This window comes from Tamandua tetradactyla, chromosome 24, assembly GCF_023851605.1.
Source record: "Tamandua tetradactyla isolate mTamTet1 chromosome 24, mTamTet1.pri, whole genome shotgun sequence".
NCBI classification, from domain to species: domain Eukaryota; kingdom Metazoa; phylum Chordata; class Mammalia; order Pilosa; family Myrmecophagidae; genus Tamandua; species Tamandua tetradactyla.
The window spans coordinates 18,814,454-18,837,158 of record NC_135350.1 but is presented as its reverse complement, the minus strand read 5'-3'; the positions used below and the strand labels follow the sequence as shown (position 1 = coordinate 18,837,158).

At 38.5% G+C, this 22,705-nt stretch overlaps 1 protein-coding gene across 1 annotated transcript in view; it reads right to left on the bottom strand.

Moving 5' to 3' along the window:
* Positions 1-4,676: 4,676 nt before the first annotated feature.
* Positions 4,677-22,705, bottom strand: part of LOC143668594 (oxysterol-binding protein-related protein 8-like) — a 48,084-nt gene continuing 30,055 nt past the window's right edge. Inside the window, 6 exon segments of the mRNA XM_077143260.1 lie at positions 4,677-4,717; positions 4,720-5,184; positions 5,187-5,412; positions 5,414-5,457; positions 5,460-5,666; positions 5,669-6,055. Of these exon segments, the coding sequence (XP_076999375.1) occupies positions 4,677-4,717; positions 4,720-5,184; positions 5,187-5,412; positions 5,414-5,457; positions 5,460-5,666; positions 5,669-6,055 (1,370 nt within the window).

Here is a 22,705-nt window from a genome sequence, read left to right as displayed (position 1 = left end):
GTGACCTACAGATTCTAGAGAGCCACAGTTTTTACAAATACAGCCTTGTACAAACCCTCCAAAAACATGCCTTGTGGTCCTAAGCTGCATTACTTGGCCCCCAACTATAAAAGCCCTTAATTTCCAGTAAATATGGCAAAACAACACTCCAAGTAAGAGTAGCGCAACCAATGTGAGAATGACAATTCAGAAATTCTGATAAAATGCTCTTAGATGGTCTTTAAGGTCAGCTAAAAATCACCCGATGTTTTAAATTACAATATCATCTATACTTGTGTCTCTGTTTATGTCATTGCATCAAATCTTGGTTCCTGTTGACTAAATCTGCCTTAGTGACATTATACAATTTCGCTTCTCCAAGTGAAACAGCCACAGGGACTTCACTTCATGGTTAACATGTCTTAATGATTCACGTGTTCATACTTTCCCATAGGAAAGCAACATGGCATAACAGAAATATTAATGTATAGCCATCTCTCCCTCTTTCCTGAACATGCCTCTGAATCTACTCTTTGTATACCCCTATATTCTTTCATTTTTAAATAAGGAAACAACTATGTACTATAGCTTTTAAGAAAATAACGATGGCGGTTATACTACTTACAAAGATAGAGAATGTATTACAAAAGTAATTTAATAAACAACAGAAAAAGAAACTTATGAAAGGTCAAGGGGTTAGCCAATCATCACTGATGATTTCCCATACACATCCATATTTGCTAAATAGGAAAAAAACATGATTAAACTCTCAAAGAGATTTTCTTTGCAACACTTTCCTTAAAAGGAATTTTATTTCTTTTCTAAAATATTATAAATAAGGGTATTTCTGACTTCCTGCTGACTGTCATTTTAGGTCAAAGACTATTTATATTTTTGTGGTAATTTAAATATAATTTAAGAGAAAGGAAATTAATTAAATGAATGCTTCAAGCATAACATCGTGACACACAGTGATATATTTAAACACAGGACACTCTATATGTATTTGTTGGCCAGCTAAGTGTTAGCAAATTGTCCTACGAGCAAGTGTTCCATGGGCTAGAAAGAAAGCCTTAGAACACAGACCACGGTATTCTATTACTTCCAACTTGTAGAGAAATATGAATCTCCCTACTTGAAATGTAAATGGAATTCTGAAGCCATCTACACAGTGTCAGAATAGATCTGGCTTCTGGTGGATGAAATGATCTCTCTCTTCTCATATTTTCCTGCTTCTTTTGCTAAACAGGTTGCAGAAGTCCCCCCTTTTAAGACCTACTTTGCAAATTGTTTTTTACAGGACATAAAATTGAATATCATGAAAATTATTATAATCACAATATAACCTAAAAGTCTTACAAAGATTATATAGTTTATGAGCACCTAAGCCATTCATTGGAGGCTCTATTAAACACTATTCACTTGTTAATAATCCTAATCTTACCTAAAAGATGTCCAAGACTTTGTCATCATCTTCATTTTCCTCTTCCTCTGTGGAAAACTATAAGTTGCCCACCAACAGCCATTCTCTCCTTTGTTTCTTACAGAGCTCCCATTTGTATCAAGTGATCTGCACATCACAGAAACAAAACTCCCATCTGTTTGGGCCAGCAATTTGTTCATCTGAGGAAGTAAATCATAATCATCTTAAAACACCAATCATGTTTTTACCCTGTGCCAAACAGTCATTTTTTCACCCTCTGCATTCCTAAGACTAACCATATGATTCTTTTCTAACTAATAAGATATCAGGAAACATCTTTTGGAGGACTTTAAGAATAACTTCTGATTTCTATATACAAGAGACAGTTGTGGTTGGCATGTCTCTTCCCTATTCCTGCACAGATATGATGTCTGTTGCTCTAGTAGCCATATTAAAAACCATGGGAAAAAACAAAAACAACCACAGACCTTCAAGCAGAAGAGGGTACAGCTGGAAAATGAAGGAAAGGCACAATAAAAAGCTAGAAAAAACTTGTATTCTTGATAGCATTGTGAGCAGTGTAAACAATGCCAATGATTGCCTATCTTCTTACTTCTTGCTATGTGCAAAAAAAAAAAAAAAAAAAACCCTATTTATTTAAGCTACTGTTGTCCATGTTTCGACAACATGAGCTTCATGACTGCAGTGCAGTCACATTGGATAATACATCATTGCCCCAAAGATCACACATTTTTCTACCTACACCCTTGTTCCACTTAGGTTTGCATATATTAAGTGTTTAATAAATATTATAAAATGAATGATGTGAACTATTTTAAGTTTAAATAAATTTTCCATGAGTAGATTAAGCAATCACAAACTATTCATTGACTACTATAACACTTGAGACAAGGCACTATAGTTCAATTTTGAGCTTTCATTTAAACAGAATGACTCTATTACAGATAACTTCCTGTGCTTTGTTTTTGTAAAGAATCAAAGGGCTCAATATTTGTTTGATTTACAGACTGGTTGTCCAGAGGACAGGAACCAGCTTTCCTTGCTCTGTTTTATAGAAAGTCTAACCCACTACTTGCACTCAATGAATATTAAATTATAATGCAACTGTGGGTAGTATTTAGGTTCTCTGACATTGTTACAACCTTTCTACTCTGTTTCTGAAGTATGTGAGATCCTATAATAAAATTGTTTTATGGAAGCAGATGCATATTACATACACTTTGCCGGTCAGCTTAGCTGAGTCACGTTAGAAATGTGTTCTGTTCAAATAAATGCATCTTTTAAAATTCTGTGTTGGTGTCATCCAACTGAAGGAGACTAAGGGTCCTAATTTACTATAATAAATAACCTCTCCAAAACATTTGTAAGAATGCAACTATTTTCAATTCTAGAAAAAAAAAGAATGCATCTTCCCTACAATAAAACCAAGGTAAAGAAAAATGATTTTAGAATATAAACCCAAGTTTAAACCATAACTCTACTTTAAGTGAATTCCTAGCAGTGAGATGTTGCTTTATTCATTTTTTAACCATAATTTAGGAGTGTACCATTATTAACTAAACAGAAATCTCAAATTCAGTCACTTAATTATTACTTTAAAGGGCACAACCAGAAGCCCTGAGATCATCCAACTGCCTTCTGTCCTACTTTGGAACTTCCAAAAAAGTCCTTATGCTTCATGGAATTTTGCTTGAAATTGCCTCAGCTTATCAACCTAAGGATATCTTAAAGCATAATGACTCCCCATTCTCTTTTCACCTATTCTTTTTTTTTGCCCACCCTCTGTATCAGAAGCTATACAAACACTTCCTGTTAGCTTAATGAACTTTCTCTTCACAACTTTTCAGTTGAAGTCAGAAAGGAACACTCTTGCTAAAGAACTCTCTAAAAGTATGAAATCCCTTAATATGGAATAGCCTTCATTTAAAACCACCTTTATTTCACTCTTATGCATTTATCTTAAAGAAATGAAAACTTACAGTCACACAAAAATCTGTGTACAATTGTTTATAGCAGCTTTATGCATAATAACCAAAAACTGGAAACAACCCTGATGTACTTCAAAAGGTGAATGATTAAATGTGGTCTCTCTATACCAGGGACTCAGCAGTAAAAATTAACTATTGGTACATGCTTAGAATTATGCTGAGTGAAAAAAATAATTCCAGATAATTACACTGAGTGAAAAAAAAAGAGTCATTCCCAAAAAGTTACAAACTGTATGATTACATATATATATATGTAACTTTTGAAATGACAAAATTTCAGAAATGGAAAGCACATTAGTCATTGCAGCATGTTAAGCAGGATGTATGGAGGCAGGTAGTAAACATGACTATTTAGGGACAACATGACATCCTTGTGATAATAGAAATGTTCTATATCCTGGATGTATAAGTTGTCAATGATATGGTGCTATAGTTTTTTAAGATGATTAAATTTAACTTAGTATATTACAAAGGTAAGTATCATTGTAAGTGATTTATAAAAAATGTGAAAAAAGTGAAAGTCCTAATAATTTTGCCAAGTACCTCAACTCCTACCCTCCCAAAACATGAGGATACTGATTGTTACTGCATGCAGAGTGAAATTAAGCAGAATTGACTTCTTTTTAGAAATCAAACTCACTTTTTTAAAAGTATGCCTTACAATTTACTTAAATCTCTACTGTAGTCTCAAATCTTTTTGTCAAGTTATCATATAAAATGTTATAATTTTATTCAGCCATTTCCTGAATATTTCTTTTTAAAACTATTTCTAGATATTGGATGTTATTTAGTTTTAAATGTAAGTGGAATATTTTACCTTCATATTTTTATTTATTGTGGTGTGTGGGAAAGCTATTGAATTAATATATTTATTTTTGTAACCATCCACCTTAATGTGTCTCTCCACTTTCCTAAAGAAAGCTTTCATTGAATATGCAAGATAAAATCATTTTTTCAATATTTTAAAAGAAGATTAGTTGACTTGAAATAGATCAGGAGTTACTTCCAGTAAGATGGCGGACTAGAAGAAGACAAAGTTGCCCTGCCTCCCTGCAACAATGAGAGACACAAAAAAATGAGCTGAATGGCAGATCTGCCCTGCATAGGGAGGCGCTGGGCAAAAAACTGAGAAATTGGATGGAGAAAATGGGGTGAATGTTCTAGGTCAAAACTCCACCCCACAGGAGCTTGGGCTGATAGCTGGGAGTGCCTGTGATGAACTTGGAAGATACACATGTGCTTTTATTTCTTTCTTTCTTTCTTTTTTAGTTAAACATGAAGTTTATTATTACTTGAAGCAATATCGGAGGAAAATGATGAAGCAGCCTTTCTCTTGCAGAAAATAATCCATGGCAGGTGTTCTTGAAATTAAATGATTTCGAAGAGCCTTAATATTTCTTTTAATTTCTTCCTGTGTTTGTTTTATAGATTCAATGGAACTTTGGATGACTACCAATTCTATCCCTTTCTTTCTTCTTGTACTTGGTTTCACTGATTGGGCTTCACTTCCAGATGAGTCCTGGATATCAGGTTCTGGGGAAGAATAGCCTTTTGCCACTTTCTTCTGTTGCCTGGTTGGTTTATGCTTCATTCTTAGGACACTAACCATTGGCATGCGATGTTTCACTTTGGTCTGGATAATAATATCTTTTTCAAACTGTATCATATCATTAAGTGGGTCCCATGGCCGAGTATCTGCAAACTTGCAATGCCATTCTTCTGTGAGTAGATCAAGTTCAAATAACTTGCAAGCCCACTCTTCACTTTTTTTCAATCCATGGCAGCTTGTTTTTGAGCTTCTTCTAAAACATATATCTCTTGAGTAGCTTCTGTTTGGTCTTTGGCATTAATGGCTCGAGTTACCTGCTGCCCGAGCTTCTCTGATTCAAAATTTCTCTGCTCTTCAAATTTTACAGTGTGCCCTATTAATCTCCATTGCTTAATGTCAAGTGTTGGATTCCAGAAAATCTCTGAATTATCCGTCTTTTTATCATTAATAAAAAACTTCACTATCCCAGTGGCCTTCCAAAGTAGCTAGGACTTCTTAAGTTTCCCTGATATTTGATTAACACAATCACTACTACCCAGAAATAACTTTAGTTTGAATTCAAGTATTGCACTATATCCAGTTTTTTGACACGTAGTATTGACTGTTCTTCCAAGCTCCAGGGTCATTGTGCCATAAAAAATTCCTTTACAATGAGCATATGACATTGTCATTACATAATCTTCTCCTCTATTCAAGAAGTTAACCATGCTTCTCCCTCTAATATTGCGGATAATGAGTTTCCATAGAACTCAGACTTAGTCAGGATACTATCACTAAGGGAAAATCCATCCTTTCGATTAGTAACATAAAAAGCAGATATTGGTGAATGATGAGACACCTGTTCAGCAATATAGAACATTTTGCTGTTTGTCCTGTGGTGAATCCATAAACAATGGAAAGTCTCACCAAGTATAGGATTATATGGTTTAGAATTATATGGTTTCTTCAGTCCCTTTGGTTTTTTATAGAAGCCTAATAAATACCATTTCACTACTATCTTTAAATGGAAATAAGGATTTTCTTCAAGAGTGGCCTCAGATAGGAAATCTATATGATAGTAGTAAACAGATGTGCTTTTCTTGTGCACAGACTCCACTTAGTCAAGGTAAAGTGCCTACTCCCTGCTTTGTGATGCACTGCTGTGGGTGCCTGGGTTTTTTTTTTGTTTTTGTTTGTTTGTTTAATAAGGGTTTGGGAGGAGTGCCTTTTCCAGGGGGCAGGGGGAGATGTGGAGTGTGCAGGCCTGACATCCAGCAGGTGAAAGAGAACTGTTAGGGTCCTTGTGCAGCTCCCCGCCCCCCACAGACCTTAAGACCACATCTGTGTGAAGCTGACATCCCCAGTCCCACACCCCGGCAATATCCCATGGGGAGTGGGGGGTGGGGATCACTAGGTCCTTTGGCTACACAGGAGAAGTTTCATTTGGGGTGCATGTCATTTATCTCCTAGTCCCAGAGTTGGCAGATTTCGGCAGGTGCCCAAGTTGGCAGCATTGCTGGAGTCCCGATTCCAAATCTTAGATGTGGGAAGGAAACAGATCTGCAAAACCACCTTATTAAGATGACAAAATGCCCTATCCACAACAGAAGATTATAAAGTATGTGAAGGGTCGGGCAGACATGGCTCAGCCAAATGGCCAAATTAAATCACCTGAGAAGATACAGAATATGGAACAGCTGCTTAAACATGTTCAGAAAGATATAAAAGACATCAAGAAGACACTGAGGTTCCATAAAGAAGAGGCAGATATGGCTCAGCCAAATGGCCAAATTGAATTATCCAAGGGAACTTAGAATTCAGAACAACTAATTAAGGTTGTTCATAACAATATAAAGGATATTAAGAAGTTACTAGAGAGTATAAAGAAGAGTTTGAAAGAATAAATAGTAAAATAACAGACATCGCAGGGATGGAAGATGCTGTGGACCAAATTATAAGCATATCAGAGACTGAAAACAGTGATTTCAGGAGACAGAAGAAAGAATAAGCAAATTAGAAGAGTAGACAAAGTTGAATGTTCAAAAGAACAGCTGGCAAGAAAGATGAAAAATTGCAACTTGATTTCAGGGAAATGATAGACAACCTGAAGCATATGAATATTAAAATTATTGGGGTCCCAGAGGGAGAAGAGAAGAGTAAAGGGATAGGAAGACTAGTTGAAGATACAATGGGGAAAAACTTCACCAACTCTTATAAAAGATGTAAATATCCAAACCAAACAAGTGCAAGGAATCCCAAATAGAATAAATCCAAATAGGCTTACTCCAAGACATATAGTTATCAGAATGTCAAATATTGAAGAGAAGCAAAATAGTCATGAAAGCAGCAAGAGAAAAGAGATTTATTACATATGAGGGAAATTATGTAAGTCTGAGCTCAGACTACCCAGCAGGTACCATAGAGACGAGAAGGCAGTGGTATGATATATTTAAGATTCTGAATGAGAAAGACTTCCAGACAAGAATTTTTTCCTGCCAAGTTATCCTGCAAAATTGAGGGAGAGATTAAAATCTTCACAGATAAACAGTGGCTACAAGAATTTGACAACAAGGGACATGCTCTACAAGAAACATGAAAGGGAGTTCAGTCGACCGAAAAAAAAAACTAGAGAGCAAGGTCTGGAGAAAGGTTCAGAATTGAAGAGTATTAGCAAGGATAACTTAAAGGATAAAAAATGAGAGAGGGAAATGAATATTTAGACCTGGTCAGTAAAAACTATAGGATAAGGCGCTAGACCTACAAAATGCTTTTACAGTAGCAAATTTGAATAATAATGGACTAAACTCATTAATTAACAAACAAATTGACAAAAATGGATCAAATAAATGATCTATCTATATACTGCTCATAAGAGACTTACCTCAGATCCAAGGATGCAAACATTGAAAGTGAAATGTTGGAAATATATGCTTTATATAAATTGTAACTTAAAAAACAGCACAAATAGCTATAGTGATATTAGTTAAAGTAGATTATAAATGTTATCACAAGATAAGATTTTCATATGTTCATTGTTAAAAACGTGTAACTTTATATATTTTCTTAAAATCCAAAACTTGAAAATGTTCAGTAACATAGGTCATTATTATAGCAAGGTTGATATCTGTAATAATTTTTTACTTAATATTTTGAGAATGCTCACAATTTTGAAAGCTAATCAAATGGTATTTATGTTAGCATTTATAGTGAGAATTTAAGAAACTTTCCTATATCTATATCTATTTCTATAGATATAGGAAAAGATATAGGAAAAGATCCTAGACCCAAGATGTCATGGTCAGGTTCATGTGTCAACTTGGCCAAGTGGTGGTATCTGTTCATCTGGTTGGGCAAGTGCTGGACTGTCTGTTGTGATGAGAACATTTCATAGAATTAAATTATGATAATGTCAGCTGCATCCACAGCTGATTCCATTTGTAATCAGCCAAGGGGAGTGTCTTCTGCAATGAGTGATGCTTAATCAAATCAATGGAAGCCTTTTAAGGAGGATTCGCAAGAGACAGGCTCTCTTCCTGCTTCTGCTGGTGAGCCTCTCCTGTGGAGTTCATCCAGAACTTCCATCGGAATCGCCGCTTCACAGCCTGCCCTGTGGATTTTGGACTCTGCGTTCCCACAATCACGTGAGACATTTTTATAAATTTTATATTTGCAAGTGTTCCCTGTTGATTCTGTTTCTCTAGAGAACCCTAACTAATACATCTTGGTACCAGGAGTGGTTCTTAAGGAACAGAATCTTAGAAGTGGGTTTTTATGAATGGTTTTCTACTCTGACTGGACTCAAAGACACTAAGGACTCTGATTCCCATAATCAGAATGACACTCCCAATCCATGGAGTGAGTTGGCAAAAGAGATAGTCAAAATATCACCATTCAATTCTCCTAATTATTCGCTTGTATGAAGCCAGACTCTGGGGGATAATGTTTTTGACACCTTTACAGAGTTTTGTAGAAATAAGAGGTACAGAGATATTGGTTGGTTGTTGTTAGACATACTGGCTGCATTAAGGAGTGAAAGTGATGGGCTTAAGGCTTCACACAAGAAGCTTCAGCGCTGTCCGACAGATGTAGACATTTCTATGAGTATCCTGAAGGAAAATCTTATTTCCTGTAGTTGTAGACTTGAGATCTCTGAAAATAAGACTCAGAATCTTATTGTTAGAGTAGGAACTTTACAATGTAAACTGCAATCTCAGTCTTGCATGGTGTCTACCGTTAAAGTGAGGGCATTGATTGGAAAGGAGTGGGACCCTGAACAATGGGATGGTGACATATGGATTGGTGATGATGTCGAGGGTGAGGTTGAAACCCTAGGTCATGCTGAGTCTTCTCTATATGACCCTGTACTAGTTTGCCCTGAGGACATAACCACCCCACCTCCAGCCTGCCTTGAGGAGTTGGCCACCCAACCTCCTCCTGAAGGGATTAGCCCTAGAGTAATTAATCCTGTTTCACCAGAAGAAACTGCAAACAAAGGCCCTGAAGCAAATGGCTTGGAAGATATTTCTAATTCTTTTCATGACCCACCCCCAACACTCCTCATTTCTTCCTGATCTATAACTAGACTAAAGCCCCAACAGGCCCCTAAAGGTGAGGTACAAAGTATCACACATGAGGAGGTACATTATACTCCAAAAGAACTGTGTGAGTTTCCCAATTTATATAGACAGAAATCGGGGGAATATTTGTGGCAATGGATTTTAAGAGTGTGGGATAATGGTGGGAGGAATATAAGGCTGGATCAGGCTGAATTTATTGATATGGGCCCACTAAGCAGAGATTCTGCATTCAATGTTATAGCTCGAGGGGTTAGAAAAGGAATTAACAGTTTGTTTGGATGTTTGGTTGAAACATGGATCAAAAGGTGGCCAACATTACCTGAGGTTGAAATGCCAGAACTGCCCTGGTATAATGTAGATGAGGGGATCCAGAGGCTTAGAGAGATTGGAATGTTAGAGTGGATTTATCATGCAAAGCCTGCTCTTACACCCCTAGGAATGTCTGGAGGATATACCTTTTACCAGAACAGTGAGAAATAAATTTGTGAGACTAGCACCATCATCCCTGAAGAGCTCTGTAGTTGCCCTTCTCTGTAGGTTAGGTATTACCGTGAGAACTGCTGTCACTGAACTGGAATACTTAGACACAATGGAAATGATCAGATCCTGAATTGGTAAAAGCCAGGGGGCAGCATTTAATTGCCAAAGACAAGGTGGGCATGGCTGTCATACTGGATAGCAGACTCAAAGCAGGAGTCAAAATAATCTGACTTGTGGAGACTTGTGGTGTTGGCTAGTAGAACATAAGATACCTAGAAGTAAAATAGATGGGCAGTCTACTAAATTCTTCTTTGAGCTTTATAAGCATAAGTGTTCTAGGTCAAGTGAACAGAAGTCTAACCTGAATTACAAAAGCACAGAGTCATGGCCCCTTAATCAATTTCCAGACTTGAAACAGTTTACAGACCCAGAGCCTCTTGAATAAAGGGGAGGCCAGGTCCCTTTGGGGGACAACTCTGTTACACTGCCACAAATTTATACTGTTAATCTTCTTCCAAGCTTTCCCCAAGGAGACTGACAGCCTTATACCAGAGTAACTGAGCATTGGGGAAAAGGAAATGATCAGACATTTCAGGGATTATTAGACACTGGCTCAGAAGTCTCCTTAATTCCAAGGGACCCAAAACATCACTCTGGTCCACCAGTCAGAGTGGGGGCTTATGGAGGCCAGGTGATCAATGGAGTTTTAGCTCAGGTACATCTCACAGTGGGTCCAGTGGGCCCCCGGACCCATTCTGTAATTATTTCCCCAGTTCCAGAACGTATAATTGGCATAGACATACTGAGCAACTGACAGAATCCCCACATTGGCTCTCTAACTCATGCAGTGAGGGCCATTATGGTGGGAAAGGCCAAGTGGAAGTCACTAGAACTGCCCCTACCAAGCAAAATAGTAAATCAGAAACAATACTGGATTCCTGGAGGGATTGTAGAGATTACTGCCACTCTTAAGGACTTGAAGGATGCAGGGATGGTGATTCCTACCACATCCTCATTCAACTCTCCTATTTGGCCTGTGCAGAAAACAGATGGGTCTTGGAGAATGACAGTGGATTCTCGTAAACTCAACCAGGTGGTAACTCCAATTGCAGCTGCTGTTCTGAATGTGGTATCATTTCTTGAGCAAATCAATACATCCCCTGGTACCTGGTATGCAGCTGTTGATCTGGCAAATGCTTTTTTCTCAATAGCTATTAGTAAGGACCACAAGAAACAGTTTTCTTTCCGCTGGCAAGGTCAGCAATATACTTTCACTATCCTACCTCAGGGGTATATCAACTCTCCAGCCCTATGTCATAATCTTGTCTGCAGGGAACTTGAGTGTTTCTCCCTCCCTCAAGACATCACACTGGCCCATTATACTGATGATATCATGTTGATTGGACCTACTGAGCAAGAAGTAGCAACTACTCTAGACTTACTGGTAAGGAATTTGTGTGTCAGAGGATGGGAGATAAATCCAACAAAAACACAGGGGCCTTCCACCTCTGTGAAATTTCTAGGTGTCCAGTGGTGTTGGGCATGTCGAGATTACCTTCTAAGGTGAAGGATAAGTTGCTGCTTCTGGCCCCTTCTACAACCAAAAAAGAGGCACAACACCTAGTTGGTCTTTTTGGATTTTGGTGACAATATATTCCTCATTTGGGTGTGCTACTCTGGCCCATTTATCGAGTGACAAGAAAAGCTGCTAATTTTGAGTGGGGACCTGAACAAGAGGAGGCTCTGCGACAGGTCCAGGCTGCTGTACAAGCTGCTCCACCACTTGGGTCATGTGATCCATCAGATCCAATGGTGCTGGAAGTGTCAGTAGCAGATAGAGATGCTGCCTGGAGCCTTTGGCAGACCCCTATAGGAGAATCACAACACAGACCCTTAGGATTTTGGAGCAAAGCCTTACCATCTGCTGCAGATAACGACTCTCCTTTTCAGAACCAGCTTTTGGCTGGCTACTGGGCCTTAGTAGAGACTGAATGCTTAACCATGGGCCACCAAGTTACCTTGAGACCTGAATTGCCTATGATGAGCTGGGTGTTGTCTGACCCACCAAGCCATAAAGTTGGGTGTGTGCAGCAGCACTCTGTTGTATAATGGAAATGGTCTATATGAGTTAGGGCCAGAGCAGGTCCTGAAGGCACAAGTAAGTTACATGAAGAAGTGGCCCAAATGCCCATGGTCTCCACTCCCACCACATTACCTTCTCTTTCCCAGATCAGAGCTATGGCCTCTTAGGGAGTTCCTTACAGTGAATTGACCGAGGAAGAGAAAACTCAGGCCTGGTTTACAGATGGTTCAGCACGATATGCAGGTACAACCCGAAAGTGGACAGCTGCAGCATTACAACCCCTTTCTGGGGCATCCTTGAAGGACAGTGGTGAGGAGAAATCCCCCCAGTGGGCAGAACTTTGAGCAGTGTGCCTGGTTGTTCATTTTGCTTAGAAGGAAAACTGGCCAGAGGTGAATTTGTATACTGATTCATGGACTATTGCTAATGGTTTGGCTGGATGGTCAGGGACTTGGAAAGACCATGATTGGAAAATTGGTGACAAAGAGGTCTGGGGAAGAAGTATGTGGATAGACCTTTCTGAATGGGCTAAAAATATGAACATATTTGTGTCCCATGTGAATGCATAACAGAGGTGACTTCAGTGGAGGAAGGTTTTAATAATCAAGTGGACAATATGACCCATTCTGTGGATACCAATCAGCCTCTTTCCCCAGCAACTCTTGTCATTGCCCAATGGGCTCATGAACAAAGTGGTCATGGTGGTAGGGATGGAGGTTATGCATGGGCTCAGCAACATGAACTTCCACTCACCAAGGCTGACTTGGCTACAGCCACTGCTGAGTGCCCAATCTGCCAGCAGCAGAGACCCACACTCAGCCCCCGATATGGCACCATTCCCCAAGGTGACCAGCCAGCTACATGGTGGCAGGTTGATTACGTTGGGCCACTCCCTTTATGGAAGGGGCAGTGATTTGTTCTAACTGGAATAGACACATACTCTGGATATGGGTTTGCTTTTCACGCACACAATGCTTCTGCCAAAACTACCATCCGTAGGCTTACAGAATACCTTATCCATTGTCATGGTATTCCACTTAGCATTGCTTCTGATCAAGGAACACACTTTACAGCAAATGAAGTGCAGGAATGGGCACATGCCCATGGAATTCTCTGGTCTTACCATTTTCCCCAACATCAAAAAGCAGCTGGATTGATAGAATGGTGGAATGGCCTTTTGAAAACCCAATTATGGTGCCAACTAGGTGGCAATATCTTGAAAGGCTGGGGTAATGTTCTCCAGGAAACTGTATATGCTCTGAATCAGCATCTGCTGTTTGGTGCTGTTTCTCCCATAGCCAGGATCCATGGGTCCAGGAACCAAGGGGTGGAAATGGGAGTGGTACCACTCACTATTACCCCTAGTGATCCACTAGGAAAATTTTTGCTTCCTATCCCTGTGATCCTGAGCTCTGCTGGTCTACAGGTTTTAGTTCCAAAATAGGGAGTGCTTCCACCAGGAGAAACAACTGTGATTCCATTGAACAGGAATCTAAGACTGTCACCTGGTCACTTTGGGCTACTTATGTCATTGGATCAACAAACCAAGAAGGGGATTACTTTATTGTCTGGGGTGATTGACCCTGACTATCAGAGGGAAGTAAGACTACAAGTACATAATGAAGGTAAAGAAGAGTTTTCTTGGAATATAGGAGATCCCCTAGGGTGTCTTTTAGTACTACCATGCCCTGTGATTAAAATCAATGGAAAACTGCAACAACTGAATCCAGGCAGGATTACCAATGGCTCTGAAACTTCAGGAATGAAGGTTTGGGTCACCCCACCAGGCAAAGAACCACGGCCAGCTGAAGTGCTTGCTGAGGGTAAAAGCAACATGGAATGGGTAGTGGAAGAAGATAATGATAAATATGAACTTCAACCACGTGATCAGTTACAGAAATGAGGACTGTAATGATGTTTTGTTTATGTTATACTATTTAAGTTGTAAGATATCAAGTTTAAGAATGAATATTACCCAAGGATTTGCAACCCATTCTGGAGAGATTTAATGTGTTCCCAGTTATATACAGGACAGTTGGATTTTGTTAGGTGAAAGAAAAAATGTGTTTTATTGTTTATTATTTAAAAATTTGGTATGGTTAAAGGTGGTATGTAAACTGCCAAGTTGATAAGTGGTGGACTGTCATGATCAGCTTCATGTGTCAACTTGGCCAAGTGGTGGTACCTGTTCATCTGGTTGGGCTATTGCTGGACTGTCTGTTGTGATGAGGACACTTCGTAGAGTTAAATTATGATCATTTCAGCTGCATCCACAGCTGATTCCATTTGTAATCAGCCAAGCAGAGTGTCTTCTACAATGAGTCGTGCATAATCGAATCACTGGAAGCCTTTTAAGGATTCAGAAGAGACAGGCTCTCTTCCTGCTTCAGCTGGTGAGCCTCTCCTGTGGAGTTCATCCAGACTTTCCATCGAAATCGTTGGCTTCACAGCCTGCCTTGTGGATTTTGGACTCTGGGTTCCCAAGATCAGGTGAGACACTTTTATTAATTTCATATTTGCAAGTGTTCCCTGTTGATTTTGTTTCTCTAGAAAACCCTAACTAATACACAAGATCTGCTCTTAAAGTAATAATTTTGAATTTCAGTGGACTAAATTCACAAATTAAAAGCCATAGATTGACAGAATCAATTAAATAATATGATATATATATGCTACTCATAAGAGACTTATCTTAGGTCCAAGGATACAAGCAGATTTAAAGTGAAAGGATGGAAAAAGAGGTTCTGTGTAAGCTGTAACTAAAAGAAAGCTATAGTAATATTATATAAAATGGATTTTAAATGTTACAATATCATAAGAGATGAAATTTTCATGTTAATTGTAAAAGCATTTGCATCTTTATATTTTACTGAAAGCAAAAACTTGAAAACATTCAATAGCCTAGGCTATTATTATAACAAAGCTGATGTTTCTAATAACTTTTTACTTGATATTTTGAGAATGTACAGTTTTGATAGCTAATCAAATGGTAATTAAATTATTTAATATTTAGAATTTAAGAGACTCTAATGTCTGTATCTAGAATTTTTTCTGGTTACTTTAAATGGTTTATGAAATTTACTATACAAGCATTACTTTACAATGATTATATTTTATTTAATATGCCTAGAGATAAGCTAACCAAGATTTCCATTTTTACTGGTTAAATTTTTCATATATTAATTATAAAAACATTTGAGTCTTTATATTCTCCTGAAACCAAAAACTTGAAAATGTTCAGTAACATAGGTCATTACTATAACTAAGTTGGTGTCTCTAATAACTTTCTGCTTGATATTTTGAAAATGTATATAGTTTTGATAGTTAAATGATATTTAAATTAGTATTTAATATTTAGAATTCAAGAAACACTAATGCCTGTATCTGTAGTTTTTTCCCTAACTTGCTTTAATTTTAAATTGGTTTATGAAACTTACTGCACAAATATAGATTTACAATTATTATATTTTACTTAAAATGTCAAAAAATTAAATGTACATTCAGTTGTAAAAGAAATAAAAAACAAAATAGCTCAGGAAAGCATTCTGTGATTAGAATAATTAAAATTACTGCTGATTTAAAATACACACATCCCTATTCACACATATTTATAAGAATCCTCTAGATTGGGATGTTTTCTTCTAGAACTTAAATAGTCGCAAAGGTAAGGAATTCAGCAGCTTTACAAAGCACTCACTGCTTTCTGAGCTCTTCCTCTGCTCCACACTTGTTTTTCTCTAATGAGAGCATACACATACCTTAGAATTGCTCCAAGCAACCAGACTTTTTTAAGGACTTTCCAAAATCAAATCATAGTAACTTCACCAATGTGACAACATAAGACATCACCTGGAGAGTCTCCCTTCAGAAAAACTTAAAAAAGGACAAATCCCAATTGCTTGACACTCTGGTGGATGACAGCAACTAGAAAAGGATTCCACAAATGCTGAATCAAAAAAAGAGAAGGAAAAAAAAAAGAATTTAGGAGATTTGTGACTCAGACCTATTAGTCAAGACCCCTTCCACCATTCAGTCCCAGGCAACTTAATAGGGGTGCAGAGGCAGCATGGTGTGGGTATTTCCTAATGCAGACACAGACATGGTGGCACTCACAGAAGCAAGTTAGAAGCCCAATGTGCCAGTTTGAAAGTGTTACATACCCCAGAAAAGTCATGTTTTAATCCTGACACAATCTGATGGGAGTAGGCATTTCTTTTAATCCTGATTCAATATTGTAGGGTGGAAACATTTGGAGATGTGACACACCCAGTTGTGGGTAGGACGTTTTGATTAGAAGGAGATGTGACTCCACCCATTCCACGTGGGTCTTGATTAGTTAACTGGAGTCCTTTAAAAGAGGAAACATTTTGAAAAGAGCTGACAGAGCAGAGTCAAATTTGGATCCCAAGACAGAAATAGCCCAGGTGCTAAGCAAGGACTCACAAAAATAGTCAGAAACTGAAGAGAAGAAATCTCTAGCCCTGACAGATACTAAGCTAAGAAATGAAACAGAGTTTTGTACAGGAGCAGCTAAGTGAATGCCCAGAAATGATTAGAAGGGAAAGTACTGGAAGCTGAAAGGAATGAAACCAGGAACAAAGACCAGCCGATGCCAGCCATGTGCCTTCCAAGATCATTCTTTCTTGAGCCAAGATATCTTTTTCTGCATGCCTTAGTTAGGACATATTTATGCCTTTAGAACTGTAAACTTGTAACTTATTAAATTCCCTTTTTAAAAGTCATTCAATTTCTGACATATTGCATTCTGGCAGTTTAACAAACTAACACACCCACACATATCCAGGCACAGGGTCCCAAGGCCACATTGACCCAGAAGAACCTGAGTGATTGGCAAGCATGTGCATACAAAAGAGCCCCCAGGAGACAGAAGAGGTGTGTGGCAGAATTGTTGGAAGGAGATGCTCACACCCATCCTGATGTTCAATTGCTGGAGTAACTAAACAACAACAATTAAAAAAAAAAAAAAGTCTTTTTGAAAATTGACCCCATCTCTCTCCTGGGGGCAAAATTCCTTAAAAGGGAAGTTATCAGAGGTAGAGAAGCCCATGGTAAAAAAAGGGAAGACTGAATATCTGTAATGCAGGATGGGCCACAAGATTGAAAAGTGTAATTAAAAAGGGATGCTTAGTGGGGGAGAGGACTTGGATATATCTAGGAGCTGTGAAGAAAAGTCTGCACAAAACAAGCTGAACATATCAGCACTCCTGGAGAAGAAACAGAGGAAAGGAAGCATTCTCCTAGAGATGAAACAATCGCACACAAAAAGGTTGTACCACATATCCAGGTAAGGAACAGTTGCAGAAGACCTGAAAAAAAAGGAACAGTTAAACACAGTGTGCTCTAAAGTTTCAGTATAAGCTGAATCAAGCACTGAAGAAGAGTCTTAACACATAGGCAATCTACAGTAAAACCCTAGATAAGAGGGAGAAACTGACCTTCAGAATTAGCCCATCAAAATAATCAGATGCCCAGATGTCAGCAAAAAATTACAAGTCATACTAAGAAACAGGAAGACATGGCTCAGTCAAGGGAACAAATTAAAACTTGAGTGGAGACACAGAATTTGGAACAACTAATCAGAGAAGTTCAAGCAAAACTCCTAAATCAATTCAAGGAGATGAAGGAAAATATGAAAATAAATAAACTAGATATGGATATGGAACTAAAGGATACTAAGTAAGCACTGTGTGAACAAAAAGTATAACTTTTGAAAAGAAACAGCAGAAATTATGGGGATGAAAAGCATAAAAATCGAGATTTAAAATACAGTAGAGGCCTACAATAGCAGATTTGAGCAGGCAGAAGAGAAACCAGTGACTGTGAAGACAGGACAATTGAAATTATACAGTCAGGATATATAAAGAAAAGAAAAGAAAAATTGAGTAATGTTCTAAGAGATTTTGGGGCCATCAGGAAGCATAAAATCATGTAGTCTCAGAAGGAAAAGAAAAGAGAAAAGGGGCAGAAAGAACATTTGAGGAAATAATAGCCAGAAATTTTGCAACTCATCTGAAAGGCCTAAATATACATTTTTAAGAAACACAATGTACTCCAGAACAGGATAAATGCAAATCGACCTACTCCGAGATTCATACTAATCATACTGTCGAATGCCAAAGATAAAGAGAATTCTAAAATCAGCAAGAGAAAAGGGTTTCATCACATACAAGGGATCCTCAATAAGACTGAAGTGCTAATCTTTCATCAGAAGCCACAGCAGTGAGAAGGCAGTGGTATGATATATTTAAGGTACTGAAAGAGAAAAACTGCCTGCCCAGATTTTATCCAACAAAGCCGAAGAGTTTAAAACATTCAGAGAAAAAACAAAAACTAAGAGATTCTGTCAACAAATACCTGCCCTAGAAGTACTAATAATTGAAGTTCTTCTGGTTGAAAGGAAAAGACAGGAGAGAGTGGCTTGGAACAGTATGAAGAAGTGAAGATATTCAGTAAAGGTAACTTAATTGGTAAATGTAAAACCTAGTAATACTGTACCCTCAATATGTAACTGCTTTTAAATTCCTATAAGAGTTAGAGTACAATTGAATAAGAAATATTTCCTGTTACTGGACACACTAATTCTAAAGAGGTAATGTGGGACAAAAAGAACATAAAGAGGAGAAATCAAGAAATATGGGGACAGGAAACTAATATGTGAACAAATGTGCTAATAAAGTTAAGTTGGTATCTTTACAATTTAGGAGGTTATCAATTTAGGTTATGGAATACAAACCCCAGGGTAACCATAAAATATTTTTTAAATATAAGGAAATAGAAATGAGAAATGGATAAACCAAATATATCACAAATGATCAGCTATTCAGAAAACAAAATTGCAATACAGTAAAACAGAGACAAAAATGATATGACATTGTGATGGTCAGGTTCATGAGTTAACTTGGCCAGGTGTTTGTGCCTAGTGTCCAGTTGGGCAAGCGCTGGCCTGTCTGTTGCTCTGAGGACATTTCATAGACTTAAATCATGACCATGTTGGCTGCATCCATAGCTGATTGCATTTGCCGTTAGCTAAGGGGACTGTCATCTGCAATGAGTGATGCTTATTCATCACTGGGAGACTTTTAAGGAGGATTCAGAAGAGACAATCACTTTTTCTGCTTCAGCCAACCAGCCTCTCCTAAGGGTTCATAGAGGACCTTCATTGGAGCTGCCAGCTCATGGCCTGCTCTACAGATCTTGGACTCTTACAGCTCCACAGTTGTGTGAGACACTATAAATTTTATATTTACAAATATCTCCTGCTGATTCTGTTTCCCTAGACAACCCTAGCTAATAAAGCTTGGCATCAAATTGGTTCTTAAGAAACAGAATCTTAAAAATGGGTTTTTACAATTGGTTTTCTACTCTGGACTGAAAGGCACTAATGACACTATTTCCCATAATTAGGATGGCACTGACAGCCCATGGGGTGAACTGACAAGAAAGAGAGTCAAAATATCACCATTCGGTTCTGCTAATTGTACACTTATACAAGGAAAGGCTCTGGGTGATAATGTTTTTGACACCGTTATGGAGTTTTGTGGAATTAAGAGGTATAGAGATATTGGTGGGTTGTTGTTAGATATGCTGGATACATTGATGATGGAAAGGGATGAGTTGAAGACTTCAGATGAGAAGCTTAGGTGCCACACCATACGATAGATGTAAAAGTTTCTATGAGTGTCCTGAAGGAAAATCTTATTTCCTGTAGCTGCAGGCTTAAGATCTCTGAAAATCAGACTCTGAGTCTCATTGTTAGAATAGCAACTTTACAATGTAAACTGAAATCTCAACCTTGCATAGTGTCTGCCATTAAAGTGAGGGCATTGATTGGAAAGGAGGGGGACCCTAAAAAATGGAATGGCAACATATGGATTGATAATGATGGCTGTGGAGACATTGAAACCCTAGATTGTGCTAAATCTTTTCTAGATAATCCTGTAATAGTCTGTCCTGAGGACATAGCCGCTCCACCTCCAGCCTGCCCTGAGGAAACGATTTCCGAACCTCCAATCAGTCCTGAAGAGTCAACCACTCAGCCTCCACCTGAAGGGATGGAGTGCCTGTGAAGTATGTTCTTACCCAAAATGGGGAAATAGCACTATTCATCTGCCTGGAGTGAATAATCCTGTTTCACCAGATGAAACGGCAAATGAATGGCCTGAAGTAATTGGCTTGGAAGATACTTATAATTTTTTTCATGACCCACTGCCACCACCCCTCTTTTCTTCCAGACCTATAAATAGGCCGAATTCCCAATAAGCCCCAAAAGGTGAGTGTTCTAGTTTGCTTGCTGCCAGAATGCAATATACCAGAAACTGAATGGCTTTTAAAATAAAAAGGGGGCTTTAAAGGCGGGCAGAGTTCTAGCCTGTCATGTCAGAGACCTGGGCTCGATTCCTGGTGCCTTCCCATACAAAAAATAAAATAAAATAAAAAGGAGAATTTAATAGGTTGCTAGTTTACAGTTCTAAGACTGTGAAATTGCCCAAATTAAAATAAGTCTATAGAAATGTCCAATCCGAGACATCCAAGGAAAGATACCTTGGTTCAAGAAGGCCAACACAATTCAGTGTTTCTCTCTCAGCTGGAAGGGCACATAGTGAGTATGATGGCATCTGCTAGTTTTCTCTCCAGGCCTCTTGCTTCATGAAACTCCTAGGAGACATTTTCATTCTTCAGCTCCAGAGGTTACTGGCTGGTGGACTCTCTGCTTCTCATGGCTATATCATTCTGAAGCTTTCTCCAAAATGCTTCCTTTTAAAGGATTCCAGTAAACTAATCAAGACACATGTAGAATGGGTGGAGACATGTCTCCATCTAATCAAGTTTAATACCTGCAATTGATTGAGACACATTTCCATGCAGATAACCTAATCAAGTTTCCAACCTCTAGTGCTGAATAGGGATTAGAAGAAAATATCGCTCCCACAACATTGATTAGGATTAAAACACAGCTTTTCTAGGGTACATACATCCTTTCAAACCAGCACAGTGAGGTACAAAATGTCACCCATGAGAAGTTACACTACACTCCAAAAGAGCTGCAGGAGTTTTCTAATTTATATAGACAGAAATTGGGGTAATATGTGTGGCAATGGATTTTCAGGGTGTGGGAGAATGGTGGAAGGAATATAAAGCTGAACCAGGCTGAATTTATGGAAATGGGCACACCAAACAGAGATTCTGCATTCAATGTTATAGCTCAAAGGGTTAGAAAAGGCATTAACAGTTTATTTGCATGGTTGGCTGAAACTTGGATCAAATGGCGGTCAACGTTACCTGAAGTTGAAATGCCAGAACTGCCCTGGTATGATGTAGATGAGGGAATCTGAAGGCTTAGAGAGGTTGGAATTTTAGAGTGGAATTATCATGCAAAGCCTCCTCATACACCCCAGGAATATCCAGAGGACACACCTTTTACCAGAACTGTGAGAAATAAATTTGTGAGACTAGCTCCATCATCCCTGAAAAATTCTGTAGTTGCCCTTATCTGTGGGTTAGGTATTACTGTGGGAACTGTTGCCACTGAACAGGAATACTTAAACACAATGGGAATGATCAGATCCTGAGTTGGCAAAAGCCAGGGGGCAGCATTTAATTGCCAAAGACAAGGTGAGCATGGCTGTCATACCTGACAGCAGACTCAAAGCAGGAGTCAAAATAATCTAACTTGTGGTGTTGGCTAGTAGAACATAGGATACCTAGTAGTAAAATAGATGGGCAGTCTACTAAATTCTTGTTTGAGCTTTATAAGCATAAGAATTCTAGGTCAAGTGAACAGAAGTCTAATTTGAATTACAAAAACAGAGAGTTACAGTCTCTTGATCAATTTCCAGACTTAAGACAGTTTACAGACCCAGAGCCACTTGAATGAGGGAAAGTCCAGGTCCCTTTGGGGGAGAACCCTGTTACGCTGCAACAAATTTATAATGCTTGTCTTCCTCCAAGCCTTCCCCAAAGAGACCAGTGGCCCTTTACCAGGGTAACTGTGCACTGGGGAAAAGGAAATTATCAGATATTTGGGGAATTGTTAAACACTGGTTCAGAAGTGACATTAATTCTAGGGTACCCAAAATGTCACTCTGGTCCACCAATCAGAGTAGGGACTTATGGAGGCCAGGTGACTGATGGAATTTTAGCCCAGGTCCATCTCACAGTGGGTCCAGTGGTTCCCTAAACCCATTCTGTAGTTATTTCCCCAGTTCCAGAATGCAAAATTGGAATAGACTTATTAAGTAACTGGCAGAATCCCCACATTGGCTCTCTGACTCATGGAGTGAGGGCTATTATGGTAGAAAAAGTCAAATGGAAGCTACTAGAACAACCCTAAACTAGCAAAATCGTAAATCAGAAGCAATACCAGAATTCTGGAGGGGTTACAGAGAATAGTGCCACTCTTAAGGACTTGAAGGATGCAGAGGTGGTGATTCCCATTACATCCACATTCAGTTCTCCTATTTGGCCTGTGCAGAAAACAGATGGGTATTGGAGGATGACAGTGGATTATCATAAACTCAACCAGGTGGCAACTCCAATTGCAGCTGCTGTTCTGGATGTAGTATCATTGCTTAAGCAAATCAACACCTCCTCTTGTACCTAGTATGC